Source organism: Candoia aspera, chromosome 1 (assembly GCF_035149785.1).
Source record: "Candoia aspera isolate rCanAsp1 chromosome 1, rCanAsp1.hap2, whole genome shotgun sequence".
Classification (NCBI taxonomy): domain Eukaryota; kingdom Metazoa; phylum Chordata; class Lepidosauria; order Squamata; family Boidae; genus Candoia; species Candoia aspera.
In genome coordinates, this window is record NC_086153.1 from 244,144,445 (window position 1) to 244,159,871 (window position 15,427).

General features: G+C 44.9%; 1 protein-coding gene across 3 annotated transcripts in view; it reads left to right on the forward strand.

Moving 5' to 3' along the window:
• Positions 1-1,086: 1,086 nt before the first annotated feature.
• The window catches only part of TSG101 (tumor susceptibility 101), a 43,653-nt gene continuing 29,312 nt past the window's right edge, over positions 1,087-15,427 (forward strand). For 2 of the 3 annotated variants that reach the window (XM_063289375.1, XM_063289376.1), the window contains exons 1-5: positions 1,087-1,211; positions 3,277-3,361; positions 7,997-8,062; positions 11,265-11,428; positions 11,924-12,050. In XM_063289375.1, the coding sequence (XP_063145445.1) occupies positions 1,170-1,211; positions 3,277-3,361; positions 7,997-8,062; positions 11,265-11,428; positions 11,924-12,050 (484 nt within the window). In that variant the 5' untranslated portion in view covers positions 1,087-1,169. The remainder of the gene's footprint in view (positions 1,212-3,276; positions 3,362-7,996; positions 8,063-11,264; positions 11,429-11,923; positions 12,051-15,427) is intronic. The other variant, XM_063289377.1, reaches the window with a different exon arrangement.

Consider the following 15,427-nt stretch of genomic DNA (forward strand, 5'->3'; position numbering starts at 1 on the left):
GATTTAATGAGGAAGAGATGTACAATTTCATGGGTGCATTGGTGGTATTTTGAGTCAGTATTAACAATATCCCACAGAATTTCAGCACACTAGCTAGCTGGGTGACTTTGGGCCAGTAGCTCTCTCTCAGCCCTGGGAAGAAGGAACTGGCAAGCCACTTCTGAAGAATGCTGCCAAGAAAACTGCAGGGGGCAGTCTCCAGGAGCTGACTTGAAGGCACCTTTTTTTTTAAAAAAAGAAAAAGGGCAGGAATAGCAGGCTGGGAAGCCACCTGTCCTTATCTTAAAACAAGTAACAGTAATTAAAAAAAAGTAAGCCCACTTGTGAATATGTCTTGCGGTTAGTTGTGCTTGTTATCATCATCATCACTATCAGTCAGTTCAAAAGGCAGCTTTAGTTGGAACAGCTTACATTCTGCAATGATACCTTTAATATTATTAAACAACATCTGCCTATGCCAGGTCCTTGGGAAGGACTCGATAGATGGATGAAAATACTAAACCCAGTCAAAACATCTGGCTGGTTGTGCGACCAACCATAATACATTAAATTTATATACTGCCGAACTCCCAGCAACTCTGGATGGTTAAATTTAATTTAAAGTAAATTACTGCCTTTATAGCAGTAATGAGTTCACTTATAATTGTACATTGTTCTTGATGTTATTTATTTATACCCCGACTTTGATTGAGGAGCTCAGAATGGCATACACAGCACTCCCTCCTCCCATTTTTTCCCCACAACACCCCTCTAAAATAGGTTGGGTCAAGAGAGTGTGACGTTCTCCAAATCACCCAATAGGTTTTTTGCCCGAGGGAGGACTAGAACCCGAGTCTCCCCACTCTTAGTCCCACACCTCAGTGATTAAAATACCACATTTATATCCAACCATCCACAACCCAGAACAGATTGTAAAATTGGATTGCCCTGCGACCCTCTCTATGATTTGGCTGTATAGAGGGGTCAAAGCTGAACCTCTGTGGTTGTTCTCACGCGTCTTGGGGGTTAGTCGCCGGAAGTGACGTTCCGCGGTATCGCCGAGCGGAAACGGATCGCGGAGTCTGTCGGAAGCGGAGCTGGGAAAAGGTCTTGTGGGTCCGGGAGTTGGAGTAGGCAGGGGCGACGCGCAGAGGGACCGCGACCGGCAGCGGGGAGCAGCCACCGCCGCCATGGCCTTGTCCGAGAGTCAGTTGAAGAAAATGCTTGTTAAGGTAAATGCCAGCCTGCTTCTGAGGCGTCCTTCTAAAAGCAGCCTTGAGTCGGCCCAGCCAGTCGCCCCGTTGAAGGCCTCTGCCCAGCCTTTCTGAGCGGCGATGGTAGGGGAAAAGCAATAGCGCCTTCTCTTTGGAGAATAGGGATACTTCTGGAGGCATTAGCCTTTCACTTTTTTCTCATTTGCGGACAGTGTTTGCCGCTTCCTCGTCAGACACCAACTTTTGCACCAACAAATAAAAGGTGATTAAATCCTGGGGGTCCACCTATTCCAACAGTCAGCTCCAAATGAAAGGTCAACATGAATGGCCACTGGTCTTTCTCCGTAGCCCATTGCTTGGCTTGTCATTTCCAAATTTTCAGTCACCCCTTACTTTGTTTTATTTCCTTTCTTCCAGATCATTTTCCAATTAGCAGCTCCTTGTTTTCTATTATTTCCTTCTCTGTTCTATAAGAATAGTAAATATATATATATGTATATGTGTTTGTGTGTGTGTGTGTGTGTGTGTGTATATAAATATTTGAAATTAGCTGCACAGTTGGGTTTAACTTAAAGAAATACAAGGAACTAGAAAGAAAATAAGTAAATAAATAAAATAAATAAAAATGAAAACAATTTTTCATGCAGTTGGAAGATGAATTTGGTGTAAGAACAGGTATTCTTAGGCTTACCATGCACTTGAATAAATACTATTCCTTTTAATATTTGAGAGTTTGCCTCCTTTTTGATTTTCTGTCTTTAATATGCACTCCCTACCACTGGATGTGGCAGCATATAAAAATCCTTATATGTGCCTTTAACATAGGTTGTGGGGGGGCAAGGAGGGCAAATGGTAACGCATGCGAAATGGCACCATCATGCAAATGCTGTAACTCACACTTATATTAGATGTCAAGACATGAATGTTGCCATTTTGGCATCATCCCGGTTTGTTTTGAATGACTCATCATCTTGAAGAAGAGATGGTAGAGAAATGCATCTAATGTGATTGTTCTATATTGTATATAGAAGTTGTTTATCAACACTTTAGAAAGGTTGTGGATGTTTTTGTGAGCTATAAGGTAACCAATAAGTGCATGTTTGCATACATACACTTATATGTGTGGACAAAGCAGAATGTAATAACTTAAGTTTGTTATCCTGTAAACAGTGAAATTGAGAAAGCAGACTGACAGTTTTACTAGGAAATGGTATTTATAGCTTGCTATCTATCTCCACAGTCAGCTGATCTGTTCAATAATGATTAATATGTATTGCACACATACATATTTCTATGTGTGTCTCTGTGTATGTATGAAATAGATACATATGTGCAAGCTGCTTCTGATGATAAGGAAATACATCTCTCTGCTCATGTAGCAGGAGTTTCTCTTATTTTGATAGCCCAGCATTTTCTTTTCCTTACAAATCTCTCAACCCTCCAAAGCAGTTATAAAGAGTGCAGGAAAGGAAGAAGCCATTCTGTATGTGGAATGGCACCATTGGATACAGCCCGTATACCGCCGCCTTAAGGGTTGGAAGTCTGTGGGCCTTCAGATATGTCTGGACTCCTTTTCCAGCACCACAGCAGGAATGAACAGTGATAAGGAATGCTGGGAATTCAGCAACATCCAGACTGTCCCAAGTACTTTACTCTTAACTTACATCTTAGGTAATTGCAACTTCATTTGCCTAGTCTATATTGATTCATTAAGAAATTCCTTTACTTTCTGGACCTCCATTCATATACTGTGAATAACATGGAATCTTGGAATAGGGTCATTCGGCTTTCGCATAAGCAATTTAAACAGGGAATTGTGTTTAATTCACCTTGTATCATGAGATACAGTTTATAATTGTCCCTGGTTAATTATGCTTGCTTTGCAATCCCTGGTGATAATCCAACAGAACAGTTTCACAGGCAAAAGTGGTTAAGGGAAAAATCATTTGTGACCATAGAACTTCATCTGTCATAATCTGCAGTAGGAGATTCCAAACACTGAGTTGAAGTTCTAGTAAGCTGATGTGCTGTGTGTTTGCTTTTAGTGAGAAGTGTTTTAAAACATTCTTTTTCTTTTTCCTAGTACAAGTACAGAGACCTGGCTGTTCAGGAAACTGTCAATGTTATTGGCCAGTACAAAGATCTCAAACCTGTTATGGATAGCTATGGTAAATTTCTGCATTATATTCTGTATTTTGTATTGTGTTTTTTATTAACATTCAACTACTCTGTAACAATATCTAGTCAATAATTCATTGTATTGCCTAGAAATAGTTTTACAGGTAGTCCTCAGTTAAAAAGTGCCCTGTTTAGGAACCGCTAGAAGTTACAACAGCACTGAAAAAGTAACTTTACAACCAGTCCTCGAACTTATGGCCATCGCAGCATCCCATAGTCACATGATCACCATTTGCAAGCTTCACAGCCGGCTTCTGACAAAGTCACAGTGAAATCTCAAGTCGCAGTCACGTGATGTCTCCCTTAACAGCTGTGGGTGATTTGCTTAATGACCATGGCGAAACTGACATCATAAGTCTGACATAGTCACGTGATGTTTTGTTTAGTCACTTAGTGATGGAGTTGCTGGTTCTAATTGTGGTTGTTAAGTGAGGAGTATCTGTACTGAGAAAGTGAAACAATATTATGTACTAGGCTCATGATTAAGGTATTTTACTGAATGACCTTAGGTCATGAGGTTAGTACACAATCTTGTTTTGCTTTCTAATAATAGAAGTAGTCATTATTTCTAGTAGTAGAAATAGTCACTCAGTTGAGGAAAAAAATAGCCAAGTAATGTTGAAATAAAGAATATAGTCTTCGTTTAGTCCAGATATTATTTTCACTTGATGTCTGTTTTGAAAATCGCCATAACCATTTTTAAAAGAGTATCATTTTCTTGAGTTGCAGTACATGGCAATATGCATTTGTCATAGAACCCGTAGTGATAAATTTATGGCTGCCTACAAAAAGGCACAAAATGGTATGCCAAGCACTTTTACACTGTACAATATTTAGTTTTTTAAAAAATGTGTGCTTATTTCTGGTCAAGGTGAAGTATTGATACTGAGTTGATATGCTTATTTTTGTTAATGTACACAATGTCTATAATCTGTATATTGAATACTGTACCAGGTGGTACAGTAGGCCTCGGTGTGGCAGGCCTTGGTAGTGAGGAGTGGCGAGTTTGGGAAGTGAGAACCTGGCCATCCCCTCCCAACCGGCCCTGAGACAGCAGAGAGCTGTTAGGGTCCCTCCAGAGTGAGTGAAGGACTCCCTCCCTGGGGTGAGAGACAAGGGGGGAAGTCTGGGAGCGTGAGATTGTATAAAAGAGCACTTACCTCCTGAGTGAGAGACGGGGGGTGAGTGAGGAGTGGATGAGTTGTCCCCCCTGTGGACCAATGAGAGAGGCCGAGGGGGCCATAGTGAATGGGTAGGTGATGGTCGGGCTCTGACAGCGCTGAGAGCAGAAGCTGGTGCGCCAGAGGGCCTTCCATCACCCTGTGGGTGATTGAGAGTGTGTGAAGATGTATGAGTGCATGGAGGGAGCCCTATTTTGAACCAGGGACTCGAGAGGTCCAGGATTGGGGGCAAATGGATTAGGAGTCTCTGGGGGCTATAGGGCAGGTCATATCATTGAGTGACAGGTAGGGGATGCTATGGTGGGAGCCAGAGGGCAGGCCATCTTCAGGGAAGATGCCCCCAGTGTTTGTTACCAGTGGCGTGTTCCAGCCCTCTGTGCTCAGACCCAGGCCCTGGTCAGCAGATTCATAGGGGCCCTGGTCTCTGACTGCTGCTACTGAACACCAGGTCAGTATCAACAAAACTCCCCTTATATGTGATCTGATCACTGAGGAGGGGGCAGACCTGGCATGTATTACTGAGACCTGGCTGGGCCCTGAAAGGGGGGGGGGTGCCCCTTTCGGAAATGTGCCTGGCTGGGTTTACAGTATGGCACCAGCTGAGACCCCAGGGCAGGGGTGGAGGTGTGGCTGTTGTCATCCAAGAGTCTCTAGAGGCCTTCAGAGGCACTGGTCCACAAGTGGCTGGCTGTAAGACCCTGTTTTTCAAGTTGGGCTCCCAAGAACAGTTGGGAGTGTTGCTACTGTACCAGCCTCCCTGCTGCATAGCAACATCCCTGCCTGAGCTCCTGGAGGCCATCTCGGGGTTGGCGGTGGAGTTCCCCAGGTTCATGGTTCTGGGGGACTTCAACCTGCCATCCCTGGGACATGCCTCGGAGGTGGCTCGGGAGTTCATGGCTACCATGGCAGCCATGGGCCTGTCCCAGATTATTCGGGACCCAACTCGAGACAGTGGCCTCACCCCGGACTTGGTTTTCTTATCAGAGCATTGGCAATGTGATCTGAGGGGAGAGTGACAGCTGTCCCTAGTGGCCCTGAGATTCTCTTATGCCGCTCCCCTCCGCGGGGAGGCAGGACCCATTCGATTAGTCCGCCCCCGGTGACTGATGGTAGGGTTTCAGAGGGAGCTGGGGGTTATACCCGAAGGTCTGCTGCACAGTCCAGTGGAGGCCTTGGCTGCAGCTTGGAATAGAGAGGCAGCCAGAGCCTTGGAGAGGATTGTGCCTGTGTGACCTCTCTTGCCCCATCGAACCTGATACTCCATGTGGTTTACAGAGGAGTTGAGGATTCTGAAGAGGGTTAAGAGACGTCTAGAGAGCCACTGGAGGAAGACGAGGACCGAATCCGACTGAACACAGGTTAGAACCGCCATTAAGGCCTACCTTGTGGCGATAAGAGGGGTGAAGCGTCAATATTTCTCCACTTTTATCGTGTCCGCAGAATGCTACCCGGCGGCCCTGTTTAAAATTACTCAATCTCTTTTGGGGAAGGTGGGCTCAGTGACCCACCTGCAGGGCTGTGCAGAGGGGTTTGCTGAGCATCTGCAGGATAAAATCACTCGGATCCACTCCAAGTTAGACTCTAAGCATGAGGCATGGTCTGGGGAGATACTGGGGGAACGTACTTACCCAGTTATCTGAGAACAGTTTGATCCTGTTGGACCTGAGGAAGAGGACAGGATCCTACAGACAGTAAATGCTACCACTTGCCATCTAGATCCATGCCTCTCCTGGCTGGTAAAAGCTCAGGAGGTGACATGTGGTTGAGTCCAGGCGATGGTTAATACCACCTTGAGAGAGGGAGTTTCTCCAGCTGCCTTTAAGAAGGCAATGGTACACCCCCTCCTCAAGAAACCATCGCTGGACCCTAGTGTACAGGACAACTTTCGTCCAGTCTCCCACCTTCCCTTTTTGGGGAAGGTGGCTGAGAAAATGGTGGTGTTGCAGCTCCAGAGGATCCTGGATGAAACAGATTATCTAGACCTTTCAGTCAGGTTTCAGACCCAGATATGGGACAGAAACGGTATTGGTCTCACTTATGGATGACCTCTGGCAGGAGCGGGATGGAGATGGTGCATCCATCTTTGCTCTTCTTGACCTCTCAGCGGCTTTCAATACCATCGAAGATGGTATCGTTTTGGGGCTGTCCGGGAGTTGTGGGTGGGCAGTGTGGTTTTGCACTGGTTTACCTCCTTCCTCCAGGGCCGATCCCAATCAGTGGTGATTGGGAGCAAGAAATCCAACCCTTGGCCCCTCCTTTGTGGGGTGCTGTAGGGTTCAGTTTTCTCTCTGCTCCTTTTCAACATCTACATGAAACTGCTGGGTGAGATCATCCATCACCACGGGGTGAGGTATCATCAATATGCTGATGATACCAATTATACTTCTCCATCCTGGGTGAAGTAAGTGATGCTGTGACTGCCCTCTCTCAGTGCCTGGGGGCTGTAGGGGTCTGGATGGGGAACAACAGGCTTCAGCTGAACCCTGGTAAGACGGATTGGCTGTGGGTTAATGGCTCTTCCATATCCATATTTGGTTCTGGATGGGGTTGCACTGCCCCAGACAGACCCAGTGCGTAATTTGGGGGTCCTCCTGGACTCACCCTGCTTGAAGAGCAGGTGGCATCCGTGGCCAGGAGGGCCTTTGTGCAGCTTTGTTTTGTGCACCAATTACACCCTTTCCTGGATTGGGAAGCCCTTCGAACAGTCACTCATGCCCATGTTATCTCCCACGTAGACTGTTGCAATGCGCTCTACATGGGACTACCCTTGAAGAGCATCTGGAAGCTACAGCTGGTCCAGAACACAGCCGCACAGGTTATTTTTGGTGCCCCTAGATCGGCATGCATAACACCTCTACTACACAAGCTGCATTGGGTACCAGTTTGCTTCCGGGTCCAATTCAAGGTGTTGGTTATCACCTTTAAAGCCCTACATGGCATGGGGCCAGGTTACCTGAGGGACCGCCTCTTCCCCATTACATTGACCCATCCCACCTGGTCATGCAGAAAGGGCATGTTGCAGACCCCATCTACAAGAAATTTCGTTTGGTGGCGTCCAGGAAGTAGTTCCTGCCCTGTAGAACACACTGCCCCTGGAGGTGAGGTTAGCACCATCGCTCCTGGCCTTCTGGAGGAACCTGAAGACTTGGTTCTGCCGTCTTGCTTGGGTCAGAGAAGGGAGTAGCTCAACGTGGGGATGGCTGGCATCTTAGAGCACTCCTCACACACATGGACTGAATTAGATCTTGCCACTTGGATTTTACTCTTATTTTTATTTATTAATGGTATTTGTATTTTTATATATTGTATTTGTATTCTATATTTACTGTTTTAATTGACTACCTTTGTTGTAAACTGCCCAGAGTCCCTCTGGTGGGAGGAGATGGGCGGTGACAAATTTGATAGATAAATAAATAAATAAATAAATATAATGCTTCTTTTCAGTTTTTAATGATGGTTCATCAAGAGAATTGATGAGCCTCACTGGAACCATTCCAGTAAGTTACAGAGGTATGTATGTATTTTGAATTGTTTGCATAGATTACATGAAACCACTTTTTTTGTAATTAATTCATAAACTATATTCTTCCTTTTGTAACTTTGTATTTATTTTGTGTGTTTCAGAGATCTCTGTACATTCCTTTGAATAGTCAGAGCAATGAAAGCAAAACTAAAACACAGACAATGCAATCCAAAAATGACTTATCTCAAAGCAAAACAATGTATAATTTCCTGTCTCTTCTTATATGGTTAGATGGCATTACTTTGAAACAGAACTGGCGAAGTCCAGGTAGATACAAGCCTCTATAATAAAATTATACGAAGCATTTGAATGAGATGGTTTGAAAGCAAAGTAGCTATGCATGCATATGCATGAAGAATCAGCTGGAAACAGCTGCTAAATTTTTTCAAAAGAATGATTCAAAGATACATTATCTGTGCTCCCACACATCATTTGAATGCTTTGCATAACCTCTCCATATCAGTCTGTCTGTCATTATGCTCACAGATACCAATACAATTAACAATACAATAGCATTAAAGTATTTTAAATACGTTACACATCATTTAGCACTATCATAGCAGAAGAAGCTCAATTACTTAGTGGAATCAGGCAAGAGAGATGGCAGGAATGTTGAGTAGGACCCTATTGCAAAGAAGTTTGAGCTTTCATGGCATATGAGGAAATCTGGCTGCTGATAATTGCTGGCATATTCTGCTGGTTGCTACAGTGAACTTGACTATATCGTCATAGTTATCTCTGAATTCTGATCAGATAGATGTTGAACACAGAATTTATCAGATGGACTTGGGAGAGTTTGTACCTAAGGTGGTATTAATCTGTATCAACTGTCTGCCTAGATAAAGCAGTAATAAGAGGAGTTGGACCAGAGATTTCACTACTTCAGCCTCACAGGAGCAGGTTCTTATTTTATATCTCTTACAGTTCTCTTCCAGGATAGCTGTGGGTTGGAGATCAAAACACAGCAGCATGAATACACTGCGGTATTTAGAAATCAGAATCTGATCTAAGTACTTAGCTGGTTCGAAAACATTGTTTCCTAGAGGAGTAAGAGTAGAGATTCTGCTGGGTTCAGCTTTACAGTTCATTTCTAAGACATTCATCCTAAGCTCTGTCTTGGCTCACTCATAGCCCAAGACTAGCTCTGATTCAGAGGAGAAGCCATTTTGCAGCAGTTTGGCTTCTGTTTGCTTTTCCCAAGAGGACTGATAAGGCAAGTTTCAGGGGCCAAGTGGATATTTAGTCAGTAAAGGTGATGGCGCAAGTCCTGGTTTCCACTTTGCTTAAGCCTGTGTCAGTGTGGAATACCATTTTGGGGATACACTGTACCAGTGGAACAATGTCCTTAGGAATTTGGATTAGATTTAACTGTGTCCCATAAAGAAGATGTGCCGCTGTTCTGACTTCAAATAATTTAACAATAGCAGTGATATATCCCACTCCTCTAATGTGGATAAATGATTTACTAGAAGATGAGTTTGTTTTGCATTATAGGAGGTATATTTAATACAGGATCTTTGTCTTCCAGGAGCCTGAAAAAAATATCCTTAAGTATTTAAAATTGCTACCTCCTTTCTTTGAGATTCCTGAAAAAAAAAACAGTCATTTTGCAAAGCTTGTAATTTTAAGGGTGGGTTTTTCCAAAATTTCTAGCAGGTGTTTGGTACAAAATAGTGCTATTATCCTCACTGCTTTATTAATCCTACTGGAGTTGTTGATAAAACCATTGTATCTTGTCATATATTGCCAGTACTGCTGAATGTTTATTTGCTAGTTTTGACGGGTGATGTTAATATAGACATTAAATAGGAGAGAAACAAGAATGCATCTTTGCTCTGCTGAAATCACGTCTGATAGCTGGCTACCTCTTTCAATCTCTTTGCATCTCATTCCCAGACAAGCATTTAGCTAAAGATTGTGAGCAGATGGTAAATGACCAAGGAAGCCTCTAATGTCTGCCACTGAATTTCTCTGCAAACAGAATCAAATACTTACTTAAAAAGTACAAATGCTGCAAATAATACCATCTATGAGCTCAGGTGGATTGTTCCACTACTTAGTGTCCCACCAAGCTATAATCCACTGAAGAATGCCCTGGTCTAAACCCAGCATATTTATTTAATGAAATATTTTCTGCTTGGAAAATATTTGGGTTGAGATATCAACATCAGGGGACAGCGAGGACTGAACATTTTCTAATAATCTCAGTCTCCTGGAACATTCCCTGGCTTCAGCTGACTGATCAGCTGATAACAGGTGTCCATATGGGCAAATTACGTCCAAGCAGATTGGATAAAGGATTTCACCCATATATAATTCATAGAAATGGACCTCCCAAAAGGCCTCTGTGGTGTGACATTCTGTATTAGGTGTGGCTGTCTGTGCTGAGTTTGTATGGCTATCTCCAAAGGTAGCTATGCCATGTGCTCTTGCTGCTGTTACCAATTTCTGCCAGCCCTACTATATAACAATTCCAGTTCTCAGGGACATATTTACAAAAGACATTAGGAGTTATTCCTTTGATTCTCTAGGAGCAGTCTGATGCGGGTTCAATGTTTAAATAGAAGTCCACTCTTCCAGGACAGGTTGCATGCTTATACTAACTTGCCAGAACTCCCAGCCAGCCTCTGTTGTATGTAACTATTGATTATTGTATGCTGCCCAGAGTTATTTCCAGTGAGATGGGCGGCTATATAAATTTGACCAATAAATAAATAACCAACCAACCAACCTTTTTTTCCTCTCATGTTCATCCACTCCGAACTACCTCCTCAAAATCCTTAGATCTTCACTACCTGTCTGGGATAGATAATGGAATGGGGAAAGGGTGGGGGGAATATCCAAAGTTTTTTGTTTTGTTTTTTGCGGGCTGAGGAGGATTAGAAGATTCAGTGTCATAAAATGCAAATAAACCCACTAGTATTAAAAGTAGGCAAAATTAGGGAGGATATGTTATATGCAGTGTAACTGAGTATCAGATGCTTGGATAATGGGCTTGCTTTCATTGTATCTTGCTTATTAGTTTCCAGGGCCATGTTGTATGCAATTATAAAAATACTTCAATTTTGTGTTTCAAGACCATTCCTGTGCACTTAAATATATTATAGCAACAGCTGTGCTACGTTGGTATTTTATCACAGAACCATTTATTATCAACAAGGAAATATAACATTTTTAAAATCTCTTTAGGCAATACTTACAATATCCCAATATGCCTATGGCTACTGGATACATATCCATTCAATCCTCCAATCTGTTTCGTTAAACCAACTAGTTCGATGACAATTAAAACTGGGAAGCATGTTGATGCAAATGGCAGGATATATCTTCCATATCTACATGAATGGAAACATGTAAGTATAATTTTAAGGTTTTTAAACATTAGTAATAAATTGTTTTGAGATATAAATTAGTTTTATTTCATATTCCTCTGGCCATTCAACGTAATAGGAGAATGAACTTGGACACTTGGGGTTTTTTTAAGTGTAATAGATTCTTACGAAGTTTTAATACTAACAATTTTGCAATGTTTCCTTTGGTGTTATTAAGAATTACAACTGAAATAACATGTTTTAAACCATTGCTGTTGCCTATAATTGTTATAATTCATTGATGTGTGTTCACACTGTCATCATCATTTCCCCAGTGGTACGTTAATTTTTAAGTTTTGACAGCTCCTGTTTATTGAATGACAACTAAGGTGAGTGAAAACTGTACATAGAAGGAAAGGGTAACCAGCTAATTTTCAGCAACTGATGAGATGATTGATCTCTTGTTACAGTTAATGAGCAATTAAGCTGTCTTTGTAGAAGAAAATTATTGATTATCTTCTCTGCTTTAACTTCTAGCCACAGTCAGAATTGATAGGACTGATTCAAGTTATGATTGTGGTGTTTGGAGAGGAACCTCCAGTCTTTTCTCGACCTACCATTTCAGCTTCCTATCCCCCTTACCAAGCAACAGGGCCACCAAACAGTAAGTGTCATGTTCACCGTTGCGGTGTTTCGGCATCGTAACGGTTCGCTTGCCAAAGTGCTGATACGTGTAACTGGCTGGGAGGGTGCTGCTGAGAAACCTTGTACAGGGAACGTGCTGGACTGTGCCAGGGAGGAATGTGTTTGGGCTATCTCTTAAATGTCAAGGTCTTTTTACCCGTTGATCAGCGGAGCTCGTTAGGAGCACCTGGGAATGTGGGGTTGTACTATATGCAGGGGTGGGTGGGCTGCTGTTTGAAACGCTGCTATTTAGTTTGAGTTTAGGCACGCTTTTCTCATTCTCAGCTTTTTACCTGTTTGCACTGATTTTGAGTCTGAGAGTTTTATTTGGATTAAGGCAATCGTTACATAAAGCTGAGAATCTTAGTTTAAACCAAGCTCGCTACTCTTTACTGGAAAATTTTTCTTGCAAAAGGGGAACTAGCGATGGCAGAGGGCGGTAAGGATCCTACGGAGTTCGAGGAACCGACGGGACATCTTCCCGAGTCGACGTCCCCGAGCAGGGACCCGAGCCCTGTCCCAACCCACACCACACCCCAATCGGGAGACTCCGGCTCTAGCCCGGGATCAAAGAAACCACCGGACACCGACGTGACGGGGCAGGAACAATTTCTATGGGATGCACTGACAGACATCCGACCCGGCACATCTCAATCCACGTGGAAACTGCGCTGGCCTGACACTCCAAGGGAACTGCACCCAGACGTGGCAGGAAGCCTGCAACCCGAGGGACCAGGACTGGAGGACTCTGCAACACCTGACAGGATCAGGGTCCTGGAATCCAAAATAGAGTCGATGGAACACGTACTATGCTCTATGTCGGCTGCCTTTGGGGAACTCGTAAGAATCATCCGAGGTCCCACACCAACGGGGCCGCCCAGCTTCCCGACTTCCCCGTCACAGGCGTCAGTGCCGAGAAGCCAACCACGGGACTCTCAATCGGGTCCGCGGGGATCCACTCCAATAATGGGGGCCCCGAGTTGTCCATCAGGGGTGGTCCCACATGTTGGAGGAACTCCCTGGGACTTCCCGGTCAAGTTCGATGGTGACCCAGCTAATTTGTCTTTCTTTCTCACCAATGCCGCCAGTTACATGAGACAGCATGGCCACCTCTTTTCTTCAGAGGAAGAAAAGATCTCAGCGGTGGCCACGAAATTGAAGGGCAGGGCTGCAGACTGGTATGTCCAGATGTCGGAGATTGGAGCGCCAGCCCTAGCAGCTTTCGATACCTTCTTGGCTGCACTGAAGCGCTACTTTGAGGATCCCTTAGCTAAGGAGAGAGCTAAGGACGCTCTTAAAGAACTGGTGCAAGGCCAGAAGGCTGTTGCTGATTATGCGTTGGAATTCAAAGTTTTGGCGGATGAAGTGCCTGAATGGTCCGAGGCCACCTTGATTGACAGATTTAAGGATGGCCTCAATAGCGAGGTATTGCGCTGGGCACTTGGGCAAGACGATCCGACCTCATTGCATGATTGGATCTGCCTCGCTGGTAAGGCTGAACATGCCCAGCACACCTTTATGATGGCCACCAAAGAGGACAAGCCTGCCACCACTGCCAAGGTCTTACAATCAAGCTCTAGATGGGATACCGAGAGGCAACGGCAATTCCTTCAGGGACAGTGCATCACCTGTGGAAAACCGGGTCACTGCGCTGTGGACTGCCCCAAGGCTAACACACCGGATCGCCCGTCCAAATTGCCACAGAAGACAACAAAGAAACCGCTCAACCCTCCTCGGCTGGCAGGAGCACTGGCGACTGCGGACGGCGATGATGTCTACACACCGGGCGACACTTTGACCGCTCTGGAACAGCTGGCGGAAAACGATTTCCACCTGCCTTAAATGGCGCCGCGGGCCAGGTGGTGGAAACTGGGCGCAAATCCAACATGGTGAGTGCTGATTGCCCTATCCTCGCTGTTAAAATTGAATTAGGATTTCAAACCAAGTCCGTAGAGGTCTGGGCGTTACTAGACTCCGGCTGTTCCAGGTGCTTAATCCATCCTGACTCAGTCAAGGCATTGGATTTGCCCTGCTTCCCTCTTCCTAAGCCACTGATTTTGCAGCAGCTGGATGGCTCCACGGCAGGAGGGGGGCCGGCCCCTCAGTTTACTGGGGAAGTCGCTTTGCGTATGGGATCGCACTTCGAACTAATTGAGTTCATCGTAACCCCAGTGGGTAATCCTTTGGTGGTATTAGGGATACCATGGTTTACCTCGCACAATCCCTACATCAATTGGAAGTCCCGCTCTATTACCTTTGAGGATGGCTTCTATCAAGCTCCTCTGCTGGGACGTTCCCTGGCTATGACGGCGGGGCGAGCGGAGCTTGTCGATTCTCCAGCTTCCCCCTCCCTCTTAGACGGTCTGCCAGATACCTACTCAGACTTTGCTGATGTTTTTGGGGAGGAGGAAGCCGACCAACTGCCCCCCCATCGCAAGACGGACTGCTCCATCGAACTTCTTCCTGACGTCCCCTTGCCAAAGCCAAAGATTTACCCCATGACCAAGAAAGAACTCGCCGCCTTACGGGAGTTCATTGATAAAAACCTGGCTCGTGGCTTCATTGAGCCGGCAAACTCGCCGGTTGGGGCTCACATGTTGTTTCGGGAAAAGAAGGACGGCAGCCTCAGACTGTGCACGGACTATTGCGGGTTAAATTCCGCCTCCCTCTCCAACAAGTACCCTCTGCCTCTTGTCAAGGACATGCTTGCACATCTGTCCACTGGCAGAGTTTTCTCAAAATTGGACCTCCGCGAAGCCTATTACTGCATCCGCATTCGGGAGGGGGATGAATGGAAAATGGCTTTTAATTGCCCATTGGGTTCTTTCCAGTATAAGGTTCTCCCTTTTGGTCTGGCGGGGGCTCCCGGCGTTTTCATGCAGCTGATTAATGAAGTGTTACATGACCACTTGTTTAAGGGTGTTTTGGTGTATTTGGATGATGTCCTTATTTATACTAAATCTTTGGAAGAGCACGAACACCTTCTCAAACAGGTTCTAACCAAGCTTAGAAATGCCAAGCTCTATGCCAGGCTTTCTAAATGTGAATTCCATAAATCTCGCTTGGACTACCTTGGTTACAGGATTTCAAATAAGGGCATTGAAATGGATCCTGTAAAGGTTCAGGCAGTGCTTAATTGGGAGCGGCCCCGAACCAGGCACCAGCTTCAAAGTTTCCTGGGGTTCGCCAATTTTTACAGGTCCTTTGTCAGGGGGTTCGCTGAAATTGCCCTACCCCTTACTGATTTGCTGCGCACTAAGGGGGTGGGGGAAACCCGCAAGGTTAAGAATCCGTGGGCCGTGCTCAATTGGACTCCTGCATGTCAGGCTGCTTTTGATCGGCTGAAGGCTCTTTTTA